Below are 25,175 nucleotides of genomic sequence, written 5' to 3' on the forward strand. Positions count from 1 at the left end.
ATTTACTGTAAATGCCAAAGTTATTGAGACTAAAGTGCAAAACAAAACATGTGAACAAGCTTACGGAGTTCCCTGGAGACGTAGCTGAAGAAATGGTCAGAAGTCAGGTACACGAAATTCCAGTTCCTGGAAAAATGAGGATTGTCTTGGAACCTTAAGTGTTAGGATTTTGAATTAGTAATTGTTATGATTCGATTTATAACCCATGATGTTAGGGTGATACGGTTCAGGCCTGTGATACGACCCAAGTAAGGTCAGATTCGGATTTTGGCATAAAAAGCACAATAGTCCAGGTTTACGGCAACAATCGTAATTCTCAGTCCGACCGTTGGATCGAGCTAGTATTTTATGTGGACTCTCCAGACATGTTTTACTACCTTGAGTTGAACATTCATGTCAATCAGAGTTCGGAAAGGCATCGCAATACTGGTCCACAGAGGATGTACGAATTTTGTTATTTACTTCCATTTGACTTATGGACTTCCTATTTGGTTAGGATTCTTTTCCTACAAGAATGTGGCAACTGGTTTTGGGAATTTTCTAATTCCACAAGGATCTTTAATGAGCTGCAATATAATCTACAAGTGTGGCAATGATTCATTAATGTTTCAAAATCCTTTTTTTATAAGGATTCCTTAGTCATCCTAGCTACACAAGGAAAGAAAGGCTAGTGGTATTTAATGACAGATTAGTTATTTTTATTAATTTCTTTCATGTTTGGGCTTAATTAAAACTTTGTTTTGAGCTAGGGTCCAAGGCTTGTTTGGATCAGGTATGGGCTTTTCAATTTAGGGTTTTGGACCAGTTTTGAGTGGACCTCATGTAAGTCCACATAAGGGGTCCATTAGAGTTAATTTTTCAACTATTTAAACTTATGTAAGCCACAATTTCGGCAGCTTTGATGATTATTATTCTGAATTTTTCAGTTTTAACGTGTGAGAGTGATTCTTGCATTTTTCAGTTCTTGAACGAACTGAATCTGACTTATCGAAGATTACCTAGTTTCGTGGCGTCATTCTACTCATTCCAATAGTGTTGGTGCCTTGGGGCAGGTTTCCATTGTGTCACACTCCTATCAAACCTATTTCTGCTTTCCGGGATTAGATCTCAATCTTGATTGTAGGTTGCGTGACCACGTGATCAAGAGGTTCGCATCATAGGGGAGATATATAAATGGTTAGGGGTGGGTCCCATTAGGAGGCTGTGTTTATCGGTTGCTTGAGAATGTGATACGGTTCAGCCCTGTGATACGACTCAAGTAAGGTCAGATTCGGATTTTGGCGTAAAAAGCGCAATAGTCCAGGTTTACGACAACAATCATAATTCTCAATCCGACCGTTGGATCGGGCTACTATTTTATATGGACTCTTCAGACATATCTTACTACCTTGGGTTAAAATTGTAGGTCAACCGGAGTTCGGGAAGGCACCCCAATACTGGTCAACAGAGGCTGTACGGATTTTTTTATTTACTTCTATTTGACTTGTGGACTTCCTATTTGATTAGGATTCTTTTCCTCCAAGGATGTGAGAGCTGGTTTTGGGAATTTCCTAGTTCCACAAGGATCTTTAATGAGTTGCAATATAATCTCCTAGTGTGGCAAGGATTCATTAATGTTTCAGAATCCTTTTCTTATAAGGACTCCTTATTCATCCTAGCTACACAAGGAAAGAAGGGCTGGTGGTATTTAATGACAAGTTACTTATTTTTATTATTTTCTTTCATGTTTGGGCTTAATTAATATTTTGTTTTCAGCGAGGATCCAAGGCTTGTTTGGATCAGGTTATGGGCTTTTTAGTTTAGGGTTTTGGGCCAGTTTTGAGTGGACCTCATATAAGTCCACATAAGAGGTCCATTAGGGTTAATTTTTCAAGAACTATTTAAACTCATGTAAGCCACAATTTCAGCAGCTTTGATGATTATTATTCTGAATTTTTCAGTTTTAACGTGTGAGAGTGATTCTTGCATTCTTCAGTTCTTGAACGAACTGAATCTGACTTATCGAAGATTAACTGGCTTCGTGGCGTCATTCTACTCATTTCAATAGTGTTGGTGCCTTGGGGCAGGTTTCCATTGTGTCACACTCCTATCATACCTGTTTCGGCTTTCCGGGATCAGATCTCAATCTTGATTGTGGGTTGCGTGACCACGTGTTCACGAGATTCGCATCAAAATGTATTTGAAGTTGTATTTTTTAAGAATTTAGTTTTTTTTTAATGGTTTTAGATTATGTTGATATTTTAATATTAAATATATTTTTAAACAAAAAAAATACTTCAAAAATAATATTACCGAAAACATCCTATTTATTAATTATAGAGGTGGGATGCATTAAGCAACTCATTGAATTTTCCGGAAAAAAGTTCTGGTTCTAACCGATCATGGTATCTTCACAATTTTTTTTGTGTTATGGGTGGGGGGATAGGCCACCGATCATGGGACCACCCATCACAAGAATGACCACTGTTTGGGCTGGGTTGGTGGGGTTGGCATCCCAAATTTTCTTGCTTGCTCCTCCTCGTATTATAGTTATTCATCTTGCATCTTTCTCCGCCACGACTCCTCACTAATCGAAAGCTAAGTTGGAAGCATTAATCCCTTGCATAATTAATATGGATTTTAAACCAACTAATTTAGGATGGAAAACCCCATATAGTATTAATAATTACGTCTCTTCTTTTATGATTTACTTTAGGAAATATAGACAAATTCCCATCGTTAATCATTATCTCAAACTTTCTATCAGGTTAACTTAATCTAAGTTTTACAAGAGTTAATAATTTGTAGGGTGAAAAGTCAAGAGAGAAATTTGTGAGGGGTCAAAATTAAAGTTAATAATACTGAACAGAACAAGCTACGAGCTCGTTAAATTATTGATTTAAAATCATTGGTTAATCATAAAGTTAATTGTATTGTCATGTTTATATATAAATATATTTTGCTTGACGCATACAATAAAAAATGATAAAATGGTTGCATTCTTAATTTTTTAAGTAGAAGGTTAAAACTCAAAGTCTACATGCTATTGTTTTCTTACAATTTTCTAACTGAATCAATGTCTGACCTTACTATTTTAATTATATGGGTTTTATGGATCTAACTTTTTTTTTTTTTTTTGCATATTTGTTTCTTGACATCAACCCACACCACTTAAAACTCATATCATTGTTTGATAGCACTCAGTGTGTGTTTGAAAGTGTAATAATAATTGTTTTTTAAAGTGTTTTTCATTTAGAAATTTATTAAAATAATATTTTTTTTTATTTAAAAAATATTATTTTTGATATCAGCACATTAAAATAATCTAAAAATATATATAAAAAAATTAAATTTAAAGCAATTTTAAAAAAAAAATTTATGGAACGCTATTACGGAACCTAAAGTTTTTACCTTTAATTGTGAAGATTTGAGGTTAATTTTAACCTTGAAGAGGAGAGGAGAGGGAGCGATATTTTGTTGTTTATCAAAGATCTAAAGAACTTTGAGCTAGAGTTAGTTTTCTCCTATTACATTTATCACTAAAAAAAACAACCCTATCATATATATTATTTTTTTAGAAATTTATATAATTAAATTCTTACTTGAAATTTTTAGATCTATAATTATAAACCTTATATAAATTACATTATACTCAATTTTTAGAATTTATTTACAATCAAATCTTCTAGTTTAATTTATTATCAATGATTATTAATATGTGTGACCCATATATAAGAAAGGGAAGAGGTGATGGGAAATTAAGATCGCTCAAATATAAATAATAATTTTAATTAAAATATGATTAAATAAATTAAGTAAATCAACTTTTTATCAATTCAACAAATCAATTAATTAATATTTGATGTTCAAGTGTTGCGTCTAGAATTGTGTCATGATCCTTTAAATATGATAAAAATTATATATAGTTTGACCCAACTAACTTTTTAAAAACTTTATTAAAGGGTGCAGCTAATATATTGAAATCTTACACAAAACTCCTATAAAAAATAGTTAACCCATGAAAACTCTTTACCTCACTTACCGATTTTGGTGTAGCCCAATCCCGAATGGCTTTAACCTTCTCCTTATCCTTCTCAATACCCTGTGCAGTTACAACATAACCAAGAAACACAATTTTCTCCATTCAAAAAGTACGCTTCTTAAGATTAACATACAATTTCTCACTACACAACATACTAAATACATTACGCAAATGATTAAGATGCTCATTTAAGTTCTTACTATAAATTAGAATGTCATCAAAAGACACAACCACAAACTTACCTATAAATGCATGCAATACGTGATTCATTAAATACATAAATGTACTACCTACATTTGTAAGTCCAAACAACATGACTAACTATTTATACAAACCATATTTATTTCTCGTAAACTGGGTTTCGCAGCTACAGTGTATTGTATCTGGCAAGAACGGAACACAAGGATCTTTGCAGATGTGTCTAAAGCTTTGAATTTGGTTTTTGATCAAATCGAATGTATCATTCGCGATAAGCTTGTTTTGATGAGGAATGTTCAACAAACAGATGAAAACATAAGGATCCAAAGACTTTGGAAGGTCAATAACATAGACTCTTAATTTGATGTTTAGCTGGTTGTTTTTGTACCTCTAGTGATGCGAACCTCGTGATCACGTGGTCACGCAACCCACAATGAAGATTGAGATCTGATCCCGGAAAGCCGAAATAGGTCTGATATGAGTGCGACACAATGGAAACCTGCCCCAAGGCACGAACACTATTGGAATGAGTAGAATGACGCCACGAAGCCAGTTAATCTTCGATAAGTCAGATTCAGTTCGTTCAAGAACTAAAGAATGCAAGAATCACTCTCACACGTTAAAACTGAAAAGTTCAGAATAATAATCATCAAAGCTGTCGAAATTTTGGCCTACATGAGTTTAAATAGTTCTTGAAAAGTTAACCCTAATGGACCCTTTATGTGGACTTATATGAGGTCCACTCAAAACTGGCCCAAAACCCTAAAATGAAAAGCCCATAACTTAATCCAAACAAGCCTTGGATCCTAACTTAAAACAAAGTATGAATTAAGCCCAAACAAGCCTTGGGCTGTAGCTAACAAAATAAAATAAAGCCCTTATCTCATGGCCCAAATAAGGTTGTATTGGACCCCTCTTGCACATGGATAAGATGTACTAGGATCTCCTCTTGATACTCCAATGGACCTTCCAATTCTGACTTGGTGGAAACCTTCAAAACCAATGCATTCAATGCGTCTTTCAATGTCTTTGTCTTGGACCGAGTCATTGGTCCATTTGGAACATGTAATGGGTCCTTGCTGGTGTTTCTGGGCTGGTCCGCATCATCCCCTCTCTCCTCGAAAGGATTCGACCTCGAATCAAAATCTGTGTCAAACAAAGTAAGATCAGCAACATTAAAGGTAGCACTAACACTATACTCACCTGGAAGGTCAATTTTGTATGCGTTGTCATTGATTCTCTCTAAAACCTGAAAAGGACCATCACCACGAGGCTGTAATTTTGATTTCCTTTGGTTAGGAAATTGTTCCTTACGCATGTGCACCCATACCCAATCACCGGGTTGGAAAACAACCAGGTTACGTCCCTTATTTGCTTTAGAAGCGTAAAGTCTGTTCTTTTTCTCTATTTGTAGTCGAACTCCCTCATGGAGTTCTCTCACCATCTTTGCCTTCTTTTCACCATCTAAACTTACCCTTTCTTCAAAAGGTAAAGGAATTAAGTCCATAGGAGTTAGGGGATTAAAACCATAAACATTTTCAAAAGGAGAAAAAGTAGTAGTTGAATGCACAGTTCTATTATAAGCAAACTCAACAAAAGGCAAACATTCTTCCCAACTTTTCAAATCCTTTTGAATTACAGCACGTAAAAGTTGGGATAATGTTCTATTCACTACCTCAGTTTGTCCATCTGTTTGAGGATGGCATGTTGTTGAAAATAAGAGTTTAGTTCCCAACTTTCCCCATAAGGTCTTCCAAAAGTAACTAAGGAACTTAACATCACGATCTGACACTATACTCTTAGGAATGCCATGCAAACGTACAATCTCTCTAAAGAACAAGTCTGCGATATGAGATGCATCATCTGTTGATGCGAACCTCGTGATCACGTGGTCACGCAACCCACAATCAAGATTGAGATCTGATCCCGGAAAGCCGAAATAGGTCTGATAGGAGTGCGACACAATGGAAACCTGCCCCAAGGCACCTACACTATTGGAATGAGTAGAATGACGCCACGAAGCCAGTTAATCTTCGATAAGTCAGATTCAGTTCGTTCAAGAACTGAAGAATGCAAGAATCACTCTCACACGTTAAAACTGAAAAATTCAGAAGTAATTATCATCAAAGCTGTCGAAATTGTGGCTTACATGAGTTTAAATAGTTCTTGAAAAATTAACCCTAATGGACCTCTTATGTGGACTTATATGAGGTCCACTCAAAACTGGCCTAAAACCCTAAACTAAAAAGCCCATGACCTGATCCAAACAAGCCTTGGATCCTAGCTGAAAATAAACTATTAATTAAGCCCAAACATTAAAGAAAATAATAAAAATAAGTAACTTGTCATTAAATACCACCAGCCCTTCTTTCCTTGTGTAGCTAGGATGAATAAGGAATCCTTATAAGAAAAGGATTCTGAAACATTAATGAATCCTTGTCACACTAGGAGATTATATTGCACCTCATTAAAGATCCTTGTGGAACTAGGAAATTCCCAAAACCAGCTCCCACATCCTTGGAGGAAAAGAATCCTAATCAAATAGGAAGTCCACAAGGCAAATGGAAGTAAATAACAAAATCCGTACAGCCTCTGTTGACCAGTATTGGGGTGCCTTCCCGAACTCCGATTGACCTGCAATTTTAAACCAAGGTAGTAAGATATGTCTGGAGAGTCCACATAAAATATTAGCCCGATCCAATGGTCGGATTGAGAATTATGACTGTTGCCGTAAACCTGGACTGTTGCGCTTTTTACGCCAAAATCTGAATCTGACCTTACTTGGGTCGTATCACAGGGCTGAACCGTATCATCTGTTTTATGGCATGCAATGAAATGCGCCATTTTAGAAAACCTATCTACCACAACAAAGATAGAGTCTCTACATTTCTTTGACCTCGGTAAACCTAAAACAAAGTCCATAGAGATATTTACCCAAGGTTCAGTAGGCACAGGTAGTGGTGTATATAGTCCATGCGGTTGTACTCTAGATTTTGCCTTTCTACAAGCAATGCACTGTTCACAAATTCGTTGCACATCTCTTTTCATCTTTGGCCAATAGAAATGCTCATGCAATACATCCAAGGTTTTCACAACCCCAAAGTGACCCATTAAACCACCCCCATGTGCTTCACGAACAAGCAATTCACGCAAAGAACTAGCAGGAACACACAATCTATTCTCTTTGAACAAATAACCATCCATCAAATAAAACTTACCGAAAGCCGAATGTCCACATGCATTATAAATCTCAGCAAAGTCAGAATCATTATCATACAATTCCTTCACATATTCAAAACCTAACAATCTAGTATTCATGGTGTGTAAAAGAACATACCTGCGCGAGAGTGCATCGGCTACGATGTTCTCTTTCCCTTGCTTATACTTGATTACGTAAGGAAACGTTTCAATGAATTCAACCCATTTTGCATGCCTCCTATTCAACTTACCTTGTCCTTTCAGATGTTTCAAGGACTCATGATCCGAATGGATTACAAACTCTTTTTGCCACAAGTAATGCTGCCATGTCTCAAGTGCTCTTACCAAAGCATAGAGTTCTTTGTCGTAAGTGGGATAGTTCAAGGTCGCTCCACTTAACTTCTCACTGAAATACGCAATAGGTCTCCGATCCTGCATCAAAACAGCACCTATTCCTATTCCAGACGCATCACATTCTATTTCAAATGCTTTTGTAAAGTCAGGTAAAGCCAAAACAGGTGCAGAACATAATTTGTCTTTCAAAAAAACAAAAGCCAACTCTTGTTCCTCCCCCCATCTAAACCCAACTGACTTTTTAACAACTTCATTCAAGGGCGCAGCTATTGTGCTGAAATCTTTCACAAAACGCCTGTAAAAACTAGCTAACCTATGAAAACTCCTTACCTCACTTACCGATTTGGGTGTAGGCCAATCCCGGATGGCCTTAACTTTCTCCTCATCCATCTCGATACCCTGTGCAGTCACAACATAGCCAAGAAACACAATTTTCTCCATGCAAAAGGCACACTTTTAAGATTAGCATACAATTTCTCACTACGCAACACACTAAGTACATTACGCAAATGATCAAGATGCTCAGTTAAGTTCTTGCTATATATCAAAATGTCATGAAAATACACAACCACAAACTTACCTATAAATGCACGCAAAACATGATTCATTAAGCGCATAAAGGTACTAGGTGCATTTGTAAGTCTAAACGGCATTACTAACCATTCATACAAACCATGTTTAGTTTTAAATGTTGTTTTCCACTCATCACCTTCTTTCATCCTAATTTGATGGTACCCACTTTTCAAGTCAATTTTAGAGAAAATACAGGATCCATGTAACTCATCTAACATGTCATCAAGCCTAGGAATGGGATGTCTATATTTTACCGTTATGTTGTTAATGGCCCGACAATCAACACACATCCTCCATGTTCCATCCTTCTTTGGCACAAGTAGCAGGGGTACAGCACACAGGCTCATACTCTCACGAATGTAGCCCTTTTCCATCAGCTCATCAACTTGCCTTTGAAGCTCCTTCGTCTCCTCGGGATTGCTTCTATAAGCTGGTCGGTTAGGAATTGAAGCTCCGGGTACGAAATCAATCTGATGCTCTATCCCCCTCAATGGTGGTAATCCGATAGGAGTATCGTCGGGGAACACATCATCAAATCCCTGCAACAAAGAAATAGCAACACTAGGCACAATATGATCAAGATCATTAGTATTAAAGTAAGCCTCTTTGTACACAAGTAAGATCATTGGCTTGTTAGTGAAAAATGCAGATCTGACCTCACCCTCTCTAGCATAAAAATTGGGTTGTTTCTTTAGTTTTTCCACACAATTCTCATCACACTTGCTGACTTTCTTCACTCCTCTTGTCTTACCTCCACTCTCGGCCAGATTTGGGTGTTTTTGAGTTGTGGTCGAATGGTTTGATTTGTTTGGAGTGTTGGGCGAATATTTGCTTGTGTTTGGATGGGTGGCCGAATGGGTTGTAGTGGTTTGGGTTCTAGCCGAATCTGATGGTCTTCTCTCCCCTTGTTCCTCACCTTGATTTTCTATCCCCATCGCCTCATGCTCACTTTTTAGCTTTATTTGATCATCATACACCTGTTTGGGTGTAAGAGGTACAAGAGTGATGGTTTTACCATCTTTTACAATGGTATACCTATTTTTAACCCCATCATGAATTGTCTTCCTATCATATTGCCATGGTCTCCCCAACAAGATGTGACTTGCTTGCATTGGTACCACGTCGCACAGAACTTCATCAACATATTTCCCGATCGAAAATGGAACCACAACCTGTTTAGTCACTTTCACTTCACCACTATCATTCAGCCATTGCAATCTATATGCTTTAGCATGCTTAGCAGTACACAAATTCAGTTTACTAACAAGGGTGACACTGCAAACATTAACACAACTTCCACTATCTATAATTAAACCACACACATTTCTTTGTACGTAGCAACGCGTATGGAAGATGTTCTCCCTTTGTTCATTAGTATCATCTTCTTTGACCTGAACCTGAAGTGTTCGCCTTATAACCAAGGACTCCTCAACCGGTAATGCTAACTCATCCCCATCACTATCCTCCAATGGTGGCATGCCTTCACAATCAAAACTGTCACTTCCAGATTCCACATCACCATTATCTCTAATCATCATGATTCTCTTGTTTGGACACTCTGAAGCATAATGTCCATGTCCCTGACACCTGAAACATTTAACATCACGAGTACGTTTAGGTTGAGTTTTAGATTTACCTTTGGCATCAGTAGGGATATCAACTTTAGCCTTTGGTGGTTCAGTTCTAGAAGGACCAAATGATCTTGGGCGGACAGTGCCCTCTTTCTTTAGATTCGGCTTCCAAGATGATGACGAACCCGAATTAAACGCTGGCCAAGCATGCCCCCTTCTAAGTTGTCTCTCCACCTTCGTCGCCATGTGAACCATGTCCTCTAGCTCCACATAGTGCTGTAGCTCAACCACATTAGCAATGTCCCGATTCAACCCATTAAGAAATCTAGCCATGGTGGCTTCTCTATCCTCAACAACATTAGCCCGAATCATTGCTATCTCCATCTCTTTGTGATATTCGTCTACTGTCTTATAACCTTGATTCAGACCTTGGAGCTTCAGATATAAGTCTCTATAATAGTGGTTTGGCACAAATCGTCTCCTCATTAAGACTTTCATCTCCCCCCAAGTCTGAACGGGTCGCTCGCCATTCCTCCTCCTACTGATCACAATCTGATCCCACCAAATCAATGCATACTCCGTAAACTCAATTATCACCAATTTCACCTTTTTTTGTTCAGAATAGCTATGGCAATCAAAAATCCAATCCACCTTTTTCTCCCACCCCAAATAAGCCTCCGGATCGTTTTTACCTTGAAAGCTAGGAATTTTCAGTTTAATGGTGTCCAAGTCCCCATCCATATCTTCATAAGTGCTCATGCCACGGAAATTCACATTCCTCCTAGCCCTGTTCGGTCCAGACCTGATTCCTTGGCCAGCTGATGCAAAACCATAGTCATCTTCACCCCCGTCTACGTTTTCATCAACAAACTCTTCAAAATCAGATCTGACATTCCGTGCCGCCATACGGACCGTATTTCCCCTGCGATCAGCCCCACTATTCTGTTGCTTTATCGAATTCACCTCATCTTTCAGATCCTTGTACGTCCTAGACAACAGCTCAAGTTGCTGGCCTATGGATTGCAATTGGAAAGCTACGTCAACGTTTTGTGTCGCTGATTCGTTATTTTCAGACATTCTTTGAATCTGCAAAATTTGGTCAGTAGCACAAATATATCCTCACACCTCTCATGTATCACACAAACAAAAATTAAGGCTTTTCACTCTATTAAGCTCTCTACGCCTTTTACCTCACAACTTGCTTTCTTTTGGTTCTTTAGGAACTGAAATCAACAAATCAAAGTCAATAGCCTTCGCAGCGCACTCTAAATATAATTTTCAGACTCAAGAATCAATAAATATACTGAAAACAAAGCAAAACAAAACTAGGATTACGATTTTGCGAGTAGCAATGCAAATTCGTACGAATTGTGGACGAAACGAAGACACAAAATAAAACAGAAGCGAATGTTAAGAAAACAATTACTTGACTCCTAGATAATCCAAATATAGCAGAAACAAAATTATTTGGACAAAACTAAACAGCAAAGATCATGTTTTGAAACTTGAGGCAAATCTAACCTATTACGCAATTTTACGTAACAGAATTGAAACCCAGACCAAACGATCTTGAAATGACCTCAAATTTAATATTTAGTATTAAAATACTATGAAAACACCAAAAATCAATTTATAGGTCGTTCTATAATGTCTAGGTACCCAAACCCCTTGTATGATTAGTTTGCGGCAGAATTGAACCTCCAATTAAAACCTCCAGAAATCGATATCAAAATAATCCTAAATTTAATATGTGGTGCAATCGCATATCCAATACTCAGAATATGAAGTTTCAGTAGATTCCAAGGTGTTTTACCTAGGGTTCACTAAGAGTAGTGTTTTGCGGCAGAATTGAAACTCAAATTAAAACCTCTAGCAAATAATATCAGAATAAGCCCAACTTTGATATATCATGCGATCCCACCCCAAATAGACTGAATATGAAGTTTAAATTGATTCTGAGATGGTTTGCTTATGGTTCACCAAGATTTGTGTTTTTGCGGCAAAAATTGAATGATCCTTCAAATTTCAACTAATCACTCTTTTCTCTATTTCTTTCTGATTTTTTTTTCTGTTTAACAAACTGATATGATTAGAGACAGTAACAAGATGAAATATAAACTTTTTTTTTTTGCTTAGATGACATAGACACGAAGAACAAGAAGATGGATGCAAACACTGAAAAACTTAAGGGACACTTAAAAAAATGAAAATAACAGAATGATATATGACCTTGTTTCGGAGCCTAGCTCTGATACCAATTGATGTGAACCTCGTGATCACGTGGTCACGCAACCCACGATGAAGATTGAGATCTGATCCCGGAAAGCCGAAACAGATCTGATATGAGTGCGACACAATGGAAACCTGCCCCAAGGCACGAACACTATTGGAATGAGTAGAATGACGCCACGAAGCCAGTTAATCTTCGATAAGTCAGATTCAGTTCGTTCAAGAACTAAAGAATGCAAGAATCACTCTCACACGTTAAAACTGAAAAGTTCAGAATAATAATCATCAAAGCTGCCGAAATTTTGGCCTACATGAGTTTAAATAGTTCTTGAAAAGTTAACCCTAATGGACCCTTTATGTGGACTTATATGAGGTCCACTCAAAACTGGCCCAAAACCCTAAAATGAAAAGCCCATAACTTAATCCAAACAAGCCTTGGATCCTAGCTTAAAACAAAGTATGAATTAAGCCCAAACAAGCCTTGGGCTGTAGCTAACAAAATAAAATAAAGCCCTTATCTCATGGCCCAAATAAGGTTGTATTGGACCCCTCTTGCACATGGATAAGATGTACTAGGATCTCCTCTTGATACTCCAATGGACCTTCCAATTATGACTTGGTGGAAACCTTCAAAACCAATGCATTCAATGCGTCTTTCAATGTCTTTGTCTTGGACCGAGTCATTGGTCCATTTGGAACATGTAATGGGTCCTTGCTGGTGTTTTTGGGCTGGTCCGCATCATCCCCTCTCTCCTCGAAAGGATTCGACCTCGAATCAAAATCTGTGTCAAACAAAGTAAGATCAGCAACATTAAAGGTAGCACTAACACTATACTCACCTGGAAGGTCAATTTTGTATGCGTTGTCATTGATTCTCTCTAAAACCTGAAAAGGACCATCACCACGAGGCTGTAATTTTGATTTCCTTTGGTTAGGAAATCGTTCCTTACGCATGTGCACCCATACCCAATCACCGGGTTGGAAAACAACCAGGTGACGTCCCTTATTTGCTTTAGAAGCGTAAAGTCTGTTCTTTTTCTCTATTTGTAGTCGAACTCCCTCATGGAGTTCTCTCACCATCTTTGCCTTCTTTTCACCATCTAAACTTACCCTTTCTTCAAAAGGTAAAGGAATTAAGTCCATAGGAGTTAGGGGATTAAAACCATAAACAATTTCAAAAGGAGAAAAAGTAGTAGTTGAATGCACAGTACTATTATAAGCAAACTCAACAAAAGGCAAACATTCTTCCTACTTTTTCAAATTCTTTTGAATTACAGCACGTAAAAGTTGGGATAATGTTCTATTCACTACCTCAGTTTGTCCATCTGTTTGAGGATGGCATGTTGTCCAAAATAAGAGTTTAGTTCCCAACTTTCCCCATAAGGTCTTCCAAAAGTAACTAAGGAACTTAACATCACGATCTGACACTATACTCTTAGGAATGCCATGCAAACGTACAATCTCTCTAAAGAACAAGTCTGCGATATGAGATGCATCATCTGTTTTATGGCATGCAATGAATGCGCCATTTTTAGAAAACCTAATCTCCACAACAAAGATAGAGTCTCTACATTTCTTTGACCTCGGTAAACCTAAAACAAAGTCCATAGAGATATTTACCCAAGGTTCAAGTAGGCACAGGTAGTGGTGTATATAGTCCATGCGGTTGTACTCTAGATTTTGCCTTTCTACAAGCAATGCACTGTTCACAAATTCGTTGCACATCTCTTTTCATCTTTGGTCAATAGAAATGCTCATGCAATACATCCAAGGTTTTCACAACCCCAAAGTGACCCATTTAAACCACCCCCATAGTGCTTCACGAACAAGCAATTCACGCAAAGAACTAGCAGGAACACACAATCTATTCTCTTTGAACAAATAACCATCCATCAAATAAAACTTACCGAAAGCCGAATGTCCACATGCATTATAAATCTCAGCAAAGTCAGAATCATTATCATACAATTCCTTCACATATTCAAAACCTAACAATCTAGTATTCATGGTGTGTAAAAGAACATACCTGCGCGAGAGTGCATCGGCTACGATGTTCTCTTTCCCTTGCTTATACTTGATTACGTAAGGAAACGTTTCAATGAATTCAACCCATTTTGCATGCCTCCTATTCAACTTACCTTGTCCTTTCAGATGTTTCAAGGACTCATGATCCGAATGGATTACAAACTCTTTTGGCCACAAGTAATGCTGCCATGTCTCAAGTGCTCTTACCAAAGCATAGAGTTATTTGTCGTAAGTGGGATAGTTCAAGGTCGCTCCACTTAACTTCTCACTGAAATACGCAATAGGTCTCCGATCCTGCATCAAAACAGCACCTATTCCTATTCCAGACGCATCACATTCTATTTCAAATGCTTTTGTAAAGTCAGGTAAAGCCAAAACAGGTGCAGAACATAATTTGTCTTTCAAAAAAAAACAAAGCCAACTCTTGTTCCTCCCCCATCTAAACCAACTGACCTTTTAACAACTTCATTCAAGGGCGCAGCTATTGTGCTGAAATCTTTCACAAAACGCCTGTAAAAACTAGCTAACCCATGAAAACTCCTTACCTCACTTACCGATTTGGGTGTAGGCCAATCCCGGATGGCCTTAACTTTCTCCTCATCCATCTCGATACTCTGTGCAGTCACAACATAGCCAAGAAACACAATTTTCTCCATGCAAAAGGCACACTTTTTAAGATTAGCATACAATTTCTCACTACGCAACACACTAAGTACATTACGCAAATGATCAAGATGCTCAGTTAAGTTCTTGCTATATATCAAAATGTCATCAAAATACACAACCACAAACTTACCTATAAATGCATGCAAAACATGATTCATTAAGCGCATAAAGGTACTAGGTGCATTTGTAAGTCCAAACGGCATTACTAACCATTCATACAAACCATGTTTAGTTTTAAATGCTGTTTTCCACTCATCACCTTCTTTCATCCTAATTTGATGGTACCCATCCAAACACAAGCAAATATTCGGCCAACACTCCAAACAAATCAAACCATTCGACCACAACTCAAAAACACCCAAATCTGGCCGAGAGTGGAGGTAAGACAAGAGGAGTGAAGAAAGTCAGTATGTGTGATGAGGATTGTGTGGAAACACTAAAGAAACAACCCAATTTTTATGCTAGAGAGGGTGAGGTCAGATCTGCATTTTTCACAAACAAGCCAATGATTTTACTTGTGTACAAAGAGGCTTACTTTTAATACTTAATGATCTTGATCATATTGTGGGCCTAGTGTTGCTATTTCTTTGTTGTAGGAGTTTGATGATGTGTTTCCCGACGATACTCCTAGCGGATTACCACCATTGAGGGGGATAGAGCATCAGATTGATTTCGTACCCGGAGCTTCAATTCCTAACCGACTAGCTTATAGAAGCAATCCGAAGGAGACAAAGGAGCTTCAAAGGCAAGTTAATGAGCTGATGGAAAAGGGCTACATTCGTGAGAGTATGAGCCCGTGTGCTGTACCCGTGCTACTTGTGCCAAAGAAGGATGGAACATGGAGGATGTGTGTTGATTGCCGAGCCATCAACAACATAACGGTAAAGTATAGACATCTCATTCCTAGGCTTGATGACATGTTAGATGAGTTACATGGATCCTGTATTTTTTCTAAAATTGACTTGAAAAGCGGGTACCATCAAATTAGGATGAAAGAAGGTGATGAGTAGAAAACAACATTTAAGACTAAGCATAGTTTGTATGAATGGTTAGTAATGCCGTTTGGACTTACAAATGCACCTAGTACCTTTATGCGTTTAATGAATCATGTGTTGCGTGCATTCATAGGTAAGTTTGTGGTTGTGTATTTTGATGACATTTTGATATAAATAGCAAGAACTTAAGTGAGCATCTTGATCATTTGCGTAATGTACTTAGTGTGTTGCGTAGTGAGAAATTGTATGCTAATTTTAAAAAGTGTGCCTTTTGTATGGAGAAAATTGTGTTTCTTGGCTATGTTGTAACTGCACAGGGTATTGAGATGGATAAGGAGAAAGTTAAGGCCATCCGGGATTGGCCTACACCCAAGTCGGTAAGTGAGGTAAGGAGTTTTCATGGGCTAGCTAGTTTTTACAGGCGTTTTGTGAAAGATTTCAGCACAATAGTTGCGCCCTTGAATGAAGTTGTTAAAAAGTCAGTTGGGTTTAGATGGGGGGAGGAACAAGAGTTGGCTGTTATTCTTTTGAAAGACAAATTATGTTCTGCACCTGTTTTGGCTTTACCTGACTTTACGAAAGCATTTGAAATAGAATGTGATGCGTCTGGAATAGGAATAGGAGCTGTTTTGATGCAAGATCGGAGACCTATTGCGTATTTCAGTGAGAAGTTAAGTGGAGTGACCTTGAACTATCCCACTTACGACAAAGAACTCTATGCTTTGGTAAAGCACTTGAGACTTGGAAGCATTACTTGTGGCCAAAAGAGTTCGTAGTCCATTCGGATCATAAGTCCTTGAAACATCTAAAAGGACAAGGTAAGTTGAATAGGAGGCATGCAAAATGGGTTGAATTCATTGAAACTTTTCCTTACGTAATCAAGTATAAGCAAGGGAAAGAGAACATCGTAGCTGATGCACTCTCACGCAGGTATGTTCTTTTACACACCATGAATACTAGATTGTTAGGTTTTGAATATGTGAAGGAATTGTATGATAATGATTCTAACTTTGCTGAGATTTATAATGCATGTGGACATTCGGCTTTCGGTAAGTTTTATTTGATGGATGGTTATTTGTTCAAAGAGAATAGATTGTGTGTTCCTGCTAGTTCTTTGCGTGAATTGCTTGTTCGTGAAGCACATGGGGGTGGTTTAATAGGTCACTTTGGGGTTGCAAAAACCTTGGATGTATTGCATGAGCATTTCTATTGGCCAAAGATGAAAAGAGATGTGCAATGAATTTGTGAACAGTGCATTGCTTGTAGAAAGGAAAAATCTAGAGTACAACCGCATGGACTATATACACCACTACCTGTGCCTACTGAACCTTGGGTAGATATCTCTATGGACTTTGTTTTAGGTTTACCTAGGTCAAAGAAAGGTAGAGACTCTATTTTTGTTGTGGTTTGATAGGTTTTTCTAAAATGGCGCATTTCATTGCATGCCATAGAAACAGATGATGCATCTCATATCGCAGACTTGTTCTTTAGGGAGATTGTACGTTTGCATGGCATTCCTAAGAGTATAGTGTCAGATCGTGATGTTAAGTTCCTTAGTTACTTTTGGAAGACCTTATGGGGAAAGTTGGGAACTAAAACTCTTATTTTCGACAACATGCCATCCTCAAACAGATGGACAAACTGAGGTAGTGAATAGAACATTATCCCAATTTTTATGTGTTGTAATTCAAAAGAATTTGAAAAGTTGGGAAGAATGTTTGCCTTTTATTGAGTTTGCTTATAATACAACTGTGCATTCGACTACTACTTTTTCTCCTTTTGAAATTGTTTATGGTTTTAATCCACTAACTCCTATGGACTTAATTCCTTTACGTTTTGAAGAAAGGGTAAGTTTAGATGGTGAACAGAAGGCAAAGATGGTGAGAGAACTTCATGAGGGAGTTTGACTACAAATAGAGAAAAAGAACAGACTTTACGCTTCTAAAGCAAATAAGGGATGTAAACTGGTTGTTTTCCAACCCGGTGATTGGGTTTGGGTGCACATGCGTAAGGAACGATTTCCTACCCAAAGGAAATCAAAATTACAGCCTCGTGGTGATGGTCCATTTCAGGTTTTAGAGAGAATCAATGACAACGCATACAAAATTGACCTTCCAGGTGAGTATAGTGTTAGTGTTACCTTTAATGTTGCTGATCTTACGTTGTTTCCATTGTGTCACACTCATATCAGACCTATTTCGGTTTTCCAGGATTAGATCTCAATCTTGATTGTGGGTTGTGTGACCACGTGATCACGAGGTTTGTGTCACTTCCTTCCCTTCATTTTACTCAACACATACATTTAACAAATATAGAAGTGTGTATAAATGACAGGTTTCTCAAGCCATCACATCAGAAATATTTGTGTTTTCGATAGATCCTATCCTGAAAAAGAAAAGGAGTTTTTAGAATCAAAAAATTATCTTGGTCAGGTACTGATGCGGATCAACCCAACACCAAACGTAATCATACCAACGATCCATTGGAGGTGCCAATTGGGCCAATCACAAGAGCTAGGGCAAATAAGCTTAAAGAAGCATTGAATGGGCTTGTTCAAAACTTACTGAGCAAGATGGACCTAGAAGGGCTTGAGACATTTAAAGAAGAGCCCAATTCATGTGGAACAAGGGCGTTGATATGTCCGGCCCAATACCAGCCTTGTTAGGCTTGTTTTTTTTCCTAATGCTACAAGGATAAAAAGCCAGCAATTTATTCTCCTAATTAAGTAACGAAGTTGGCCATATCTTATTCCTAAAGAGGGGAGGACTATTTAATGCTTTTCCTAACATATGAAGGAAAGTAATTAAATCAGCAACAAAGGAGGAAATTTATCCAAGCTAATCAAGAACATCAAAGGAAAGGAGGCAGCAACACAAATTTGATTCTGGCATATTTAGGATGGTAATTTTTGGATTTTTATTATTTTTATTATTTTCTTCTCAATTTTTGGGTTATTATTACTTATTTGGGTCAATTGTAAGTGGGCTTCATATAAGTCCACCTAAGGGGGGTCCATTAGGGTTTCTTTAAGTCTGGAGTCAGTATAAATAAAGGCATAACCAAACATGTAAGGTTACGCAATTTTCAGATCAATATTCTTTGCTGCACTTGTTGTGTGTTGGTGGGATAATCTCCCTTCCTTGGTTCTCTAAAGAACTAAAACCGACTTATCAAAGAACAACTGACTTCGTGGCGTCATCCTTATACTTCTCGTTCGTGAATCAATATTTGTTGGGTGGGGGTTTACGTTTCCAATAGTGCTGGTGTCTACGTACAAGTTATCTTTGTGTCACACTCCTATCAAACCTGATTTACTTGGCTTTCTGGGAATTGGTGTCTTTGCGTGTGGGTTGCGTGACCATGTGATCACGAGGTTCTCATCATTTGGTATCAGAGCTTGGCTCCATTAATCAGGTTATATCCTTCTGAAATTTTCATTTCTTATTGTTTTTGCAAGAAAAAAAAATCCTTAGTGTCCAATTTCTTCTTCTCTTGATTTGGTATCATATCAGGAAAAAAAAAGGTTATTTCATTTGGTTCCTGACCAAAATATATCAGTGGCTTAAAAAAAAAGAGAGAAAAAAAGAAGTCATTCAAAAAGGCATTCGTTTGTTTCTGCTACAAAAAACTAAACAAAGGAAAATTTGACCAAATCAACTCAGAACGAGCTCAAATTTGATTCTGTTACTATTAGGACCCTAATCGCACCACATATTGATTTTGGGGTCAATTTGATATCATTTACTTTGGGTTTCAAATTCGGGTCTAATTAGGGTATAATTAGGTCTGATTCATAACGTTTTTGCGTTAGTCTATCAAACCTTATCGTAAGTTGCTCAAATTTCATATTCTGTCTATTTGGGTTGGTAGAGCACTATATCTGAAATGTTAGCTCAATTGGACATCATTGACTTTAGGTTCCAGATTTAGACTTAACTTGTCATAAACGAGTTTGTTTTGCGTCAACTTTTGAAATTCACTTTGTTTTGGTTGTTTTCATTTCTTGCAGTTTATTTTCATCATATCCAACATATCTAGGTGTTGTTTCATCATTTTTCATATTTTTGTTTCTGTTTTTTTTTTTTTATTTGAGTCTTCAGTTTCGTTCATATTTTGAATAGACTCGCTTGCTACTCGCGAGACTATCATCGCAGTTTGTTTTGCTTGTTTTCTGGTTTTTTATTGCTTCTTGAGTCATATATATATATATATATATATATATATATATATATTTGGATTGCGCTGCCAAGTTGGTTTTATTTTGGTGTTGGTTTCAGTTTCGCAAGAACCGTAAGAAGGTGAGACGAGAGGTGTGAGGACATTTAGAGTGTTTGAGCGAAACACGAGCGATGTGAGGATAATTTTTTTTTTTACCACTAACCAATTTTTACAGGTATTATCATGTCAGATTAAAACAACACACCACCCCATCCCGAGAGAGAACTTATGTTCCAAATGCAAGCCATGACACAGATGATGGAGAGGATGAATTTTGTGATGGGAAACATGTGTGACAGACTTGATAGGGTGGAGAAACATGGTAACGAGGCTGGTACAAGCACCCAAAATGTGAGGAAGCTTGGGGTTGAACCAAAAGCAAACAGTGGCAGTAGAGCCGAAAGGCCAAGGTGGGTTGATTATGAGGATTTTGAGGAGGCCGTTGATGATATTGGTGATAGTGGTTTTGAGGATGAGATCATAGGCCATCGGGAAGGTTTTCGGAAGCCTAGAAACCGAAGGGATTTTGGGAATAGAACTAGGGGCCAATTCTGCCAAAGGGAAAATTTCTGTAGTGTTGGGGGACATGCTGATTTAGATGGTGATTTGGATTCTATCAAACTGAAAATACCTTCTTTTCAAGGTAAAAACGATCCTGAGGAATATTTGGAGTGAGAGAAAAAGGTGGATTGGATTTTTTATTGCCATAACTATTCGGAGGCAAAGAAATTGAAATTGTTTGTCATCGAATTCACGGATTATGCACTGATTTGGTGGGATCAAAATGTTATTAGTAAAAGGAGTGGAGAGAGGGCAATAATGTCGTGGGAGGAGATGAAAGTGTTGATGAGAAGGCGATTTGTGCCTAACCACTATTATAGAGATTTGTATCTGAAATTGCAGGGTTTGAATCAGGGTTCTAGGTCCGTGGATGAGTATTTCAAGGAGATGGAGATCGCCATGATTCGGGCCAATGTGATTGAGGATCGGGAAGCTATTATGGCTAGATTTCTAAATGGGCTGAATAGAGACATTGTGAATGTTGTAGAATTACAACATTGTGTGGAATTGGAGGACATGGTCCATATGGCAACGAAGGTGGAGAGGAAAATAAAGAGAAGGGACAATACACATTTTCAGACCAATTCGGCATCATTTTCCTCAATATGGAGGCTGAATTTTAAGAGAGAGGGGGCTCCCCAACCAAAGCCTTATGCAAGGGCCGAACCATCTAAGGCCAAAAAGGATACTCATACGGATGGGAAAGGTAAATCTGAATATCAACCTGCTCGTGATAGAGATATTAAATGCTTTAAGTGTTTAGGGAAGGGTCACATTGCATCTCAGTGTCCAAACTGAAGAGTTATGCTTACAAGAGACAATAGGGAGGTTGAATCTGAAAGTGACAAATCTAAAAATGAAGAGATGCCATCTTTGGTGGATTGTAGTGATGAGGAGATTGCATATCCTGTTGAGGGAGAGGCCTTGGTTATAAGGCCTACGCTGAACATGCAAATCAAAGAAGATGTTGTAGATCAGCAACGGGAAAATATATTTCACACTCGATGTCATATCCAAAACAAGGTATGTAGCATGATAATTGATGGAAGTAGTTGTGCTAATGTTGCTAGTGATACCCTTGTGAAGAAATTGAATCTGAGTTGTTTTAAGCATCCTAGGCCTTATAGATTGCAATGGTTGAATGAATGTGGTGAAGTGAGGGTTACTAAGCAGGATTTGATTGCGTTTGCTATTGGGAAGTATTCTGATGAGATTTTGTGTGATGTAGTCCCAATGCATGCTAGTCACTTACTTTTGGGGCGTCCATGGCAGTTTGATCGGAAAGCGATTCAGAAATAGGTTCATTATTGTAAAGGATGGTAAAACCATCTCTTGTACCTCTTTCTCCAAAACAAGTGTATGATGATCAAATCAAATTAAAAAAAGAATGTGAGGATGGGAAGAGTGAAAATTCACGTGAGGACAATGGTGAGAGAAAACCATCAGATTCGGCTAAACCTAAATCATTAATTAAACGGGTTGAGAGTGGAGGTAAAAACCGAGGAGTGAAGAAAGTAAGCTTGTGTGATGATAGTAGTGTGGAAAAATTAAAGAAACAACCTAATTTTTATGCAAAAGGATCTCAAATGAGATCTGCATTTTTCACTAATAAGCCAATGATCTTACTTGTGTATAAGGAGGCTTATTTTAACACTAACGATCTTGATTCTGCTATTCCTAGTGTGGCTGTTTCTTTGATGCAGGAGTTTGATGATGTATTTCCTGAAGACATCCCTAATGGATTACCACCATTAAGGGGGATTGAACATCAAATTGACCTTGTGCCTGGAGCTTCGATTCCAAACCGTCCAGCCTATAGAAGCAACCCCAAGGAGACAAATGAGCTTCAAAGGCAAGTAGATGAGTTGATGATGAATGGTTACATTCGTGAGAGTATGAGTCCTTGTGCTGTGTCAGTGCTATTTGTGCCTAAAAAGGATGGAACATGGAGGATGTGTGTTGATTGTCGTGCCGTCAATAACATAACAGTAAAGTATCGACATCCTATTCCTAGGCTTGATGTCATGCTAGATGAGTTACATGGATCATGTATTTTCTCTAAGATTGATTTGTATGAATTGTTAGTCATGCCATTTGGACTTACGAACGTGCCTAGCACGTTTATGCGTTTAATGAATCATGTATTGCGTGCGTTTATAGGTAAGTTTGTTGTTGTGTATTTTGATGACATTTTGATCTATAGCAACTTAAATGAGCATCTTGATCATTTGCGTAATGTACTTAGTGTGTTGCGTAGTGAGCAATTATATGCTAATCTTAAGAAGTGTACCTTTTGTATGGAAAAAATTATGTTTCTTGGCTATGTCGTAACTGCACAAGGTATCGAGATGGACAAGGAGAAAGTTAAGGCCATCCAGGATTGGCCTACACCAAAATAGGTAAGTGAGGTAAGGAGTTTTCATGGACTTGCTAGTTTTTATAGAAGGTTTGTGAAGGATTTTAGTACTATTGCTGCACCTTTAACTGAAATTTTTTAAAAGTCTGTTGGATTCAAATGGAATGATGAACAAGATAAGGCTTTTAATTTGTTGAAAGATGAACTTTGTTCGGCACCTGTTTTAGCTTTGCCTGACTTTACGAGAGCTTTTGAAGTTGAATGTGATGCGTCAGGTAGTGGTATAGGAGCTGTGTTAATGCAGGATAAAAGGCCCATTGCGTATTTCAGCGAAAAACTTAATGGGGCAGCTTTGAATTACCCTACATATGACAAGGAGCTCTATGCCGTGGTAAGATCTCTAGAGACGTGGCAGCATTACCTATGGCCCAAGGAGTTTGTGATACATTCTGATCATGAATCATTGAAGCCCTTGAAAGGGCAAGGTAAGTTGAGTAGGAGACATGCTAAATGGGTGGAATTTATTGAAACCTTTCCGTATGTGATCAAGTATAAGCGAGGAAAGGAAAACATTGTAGTCGATGCACTTTCACGCAGGTATGTTCTTTTATCAACTTTGGATGCTAGATTTCTTGGATTTGAACACACAAAAGAATTGTACAAGGATGATAGTGATTTTGCTAAAGTTTACAATGCTTGCGAAACTTCGACTTTTGGGAAGTTTTATAGACTTGATGGATATTTGTTTAAAGAGAGTCGATTATGTGTTCCATTAAGTTCTATGCGTGAATTGCTTGTACGTGAAGCACATGGGGGCGGGTTGATGGGGCATTTTGGTGTTGTTAAGACTTTGGATGTGTTGCATGAGCATTTGTTTTGGCCTAAAATGAAAAAAGATGTGCAGCGCATATGTGATAAATGCATAACTTGTAGGAAAGCAAAGTCTAGGACTCAACCACATGGCTTGTATACCCCTTTGCCTGTACCTAAGGAACCATGGGTAGACATTTCGATAGATTTCGTCTTAGGTTTACTTAGGTCAAAACGGGGTAGGGATTCAATCTTTGTAGTTGTTGATAGGTTTTCAAAGATGGCACACTTTATTTCATGTCATAAAACCGATGATGCCACTAACATTGCTGATTTGTTCTTTAGGGAGATAGTACGACTTCACGGGGTCCCTAAGAGCATTGTTTCTGATAGAGATGTTAAGTTCCTTAGCTATTTTTGGAAGGTGTTATGGAGAAAATTGGGTACTAAATTGTTGTTTTCAACTACTTGTCACCCCCAAACAGATGGACAAACCGAAGTAGTTAATAGGACCTTAACACAACTTCTGCGTGCTGTCATTCAAAAGAACTTAAAGAATTGGGAAGATTGTTTGCCATTTATAGAGTTTGCATATAATCGTAGTGTGCACTCTACTACTGAATTTTCACCATTTGAAATTGTGTATGGATTTAACCCTTTAACTCCAATGGATTTGATTCCTTTGCCTATTGATGAAAGGGTTAGTTTGGATGGTAATCGTAAAGCACAGGTGGTGAAGACACTCCATGAGAGTGTGCGGCAACATATTGAAAAGAGGAACCATATGTATGCGACCAAAGCCAATAAGGGGCGCAAACATGTTGTCTTTCAGCCCGATGATTGGGTTTGGGTGCATATGGGCAAGGATAGATTTCCGGCCCAAAGGAAATCAAAGCTACAACCACGAGGAGATGGGCCATTTCAGATCCTTGAGAGGATCAATGACAATGCTTATAAAGTTGATTTGCTAGGTGAGTATGGTGTTAGTGCTACCTTTAATGTTTCTGATCTTACTCTTTTGATGTAGGCGATGATTCGAGGTCGAATCCTTTTGAAGAGAGAGGGGATGATGCGGATCAACCCAACACCAAGCATAATCATACCAGCAGTCCATTGGAGGTGCCAATTGGGCCAATCACAAGAGCTAGGGCAAATAAACTTAAAGAAGCATTAAATAGGCTTGTTCAGAACTTATGGAGCAAGATGGACCTAGAAGGGCTTGAGACATTTAAAGAGCATGAAGGACATCCTTTAATTCATCTAGTTCAGGTCCAAGAAAAGCCCAATTCGTGTGGAACAAGGGGTTGATATGTCCGGCCCAATACCAGCCTTGTTAGGCTTCTTTTTTCCTAATGCTACAAGGATAAAAAACCAGAAATTTATTCTCCTAATTAAGAATG

At 38.0% G+C, this 25,175-nt stretch overlaps 1 protein-coding gene and 1 pseudogene across 1 annotated transcript; one reads left to right on the top strand and one right to left on the bottom strand.

Moving 5' to 3' along the window:
* Nucleotides 1-60: 60 nt before the first annotated feature.
* On the bottom strand, nt 61-13,673 carry LOC118052498 (uncharacterized). The gene is made up of 9 exons (XM_073405534.1): nt 13,669-13,673; nt 9,391-10,615; nt 8,617-8,883; nt 7,553-8,170; nt 7,015-7,432; nt 5,704-6,082; nt 5,283-5,550; nt 4,022-4,081; nt 61-84 (listed from the first exon to the last, which is right to left on the bottom strand). Exons 1-9 carry the CDS (start codon nt 13,671-13,673, stop codon nt 61-63), a joined length of 3,264 nt encoding a protein of 1,087 aa, XP_073261635.1.
* Nucleotides 13,674-20,294: 6,621 nt separating this feature from the next.
* Nucleotides 20,295-24,802, top strand: LOC140954779 (uncharacterized; annotated as a pseudogene).
* Nucleotides 24,803-25,175: the final 373 nt, after the last annotated feature.

Source organism: Populus alba, chromosome 17, assembly GCF_005239225.2.
Source record: "Populus alba chromosome 17, ASM523922v2, whole genome shotgun sequence".
Taxonomy (NCBI): domain Eukaryota; kingdom Viridiplantae; phylum Streptophyta; class Magnoliopsida; order Malpighiales; family Salicaceae; genus Populus; species Populus alba.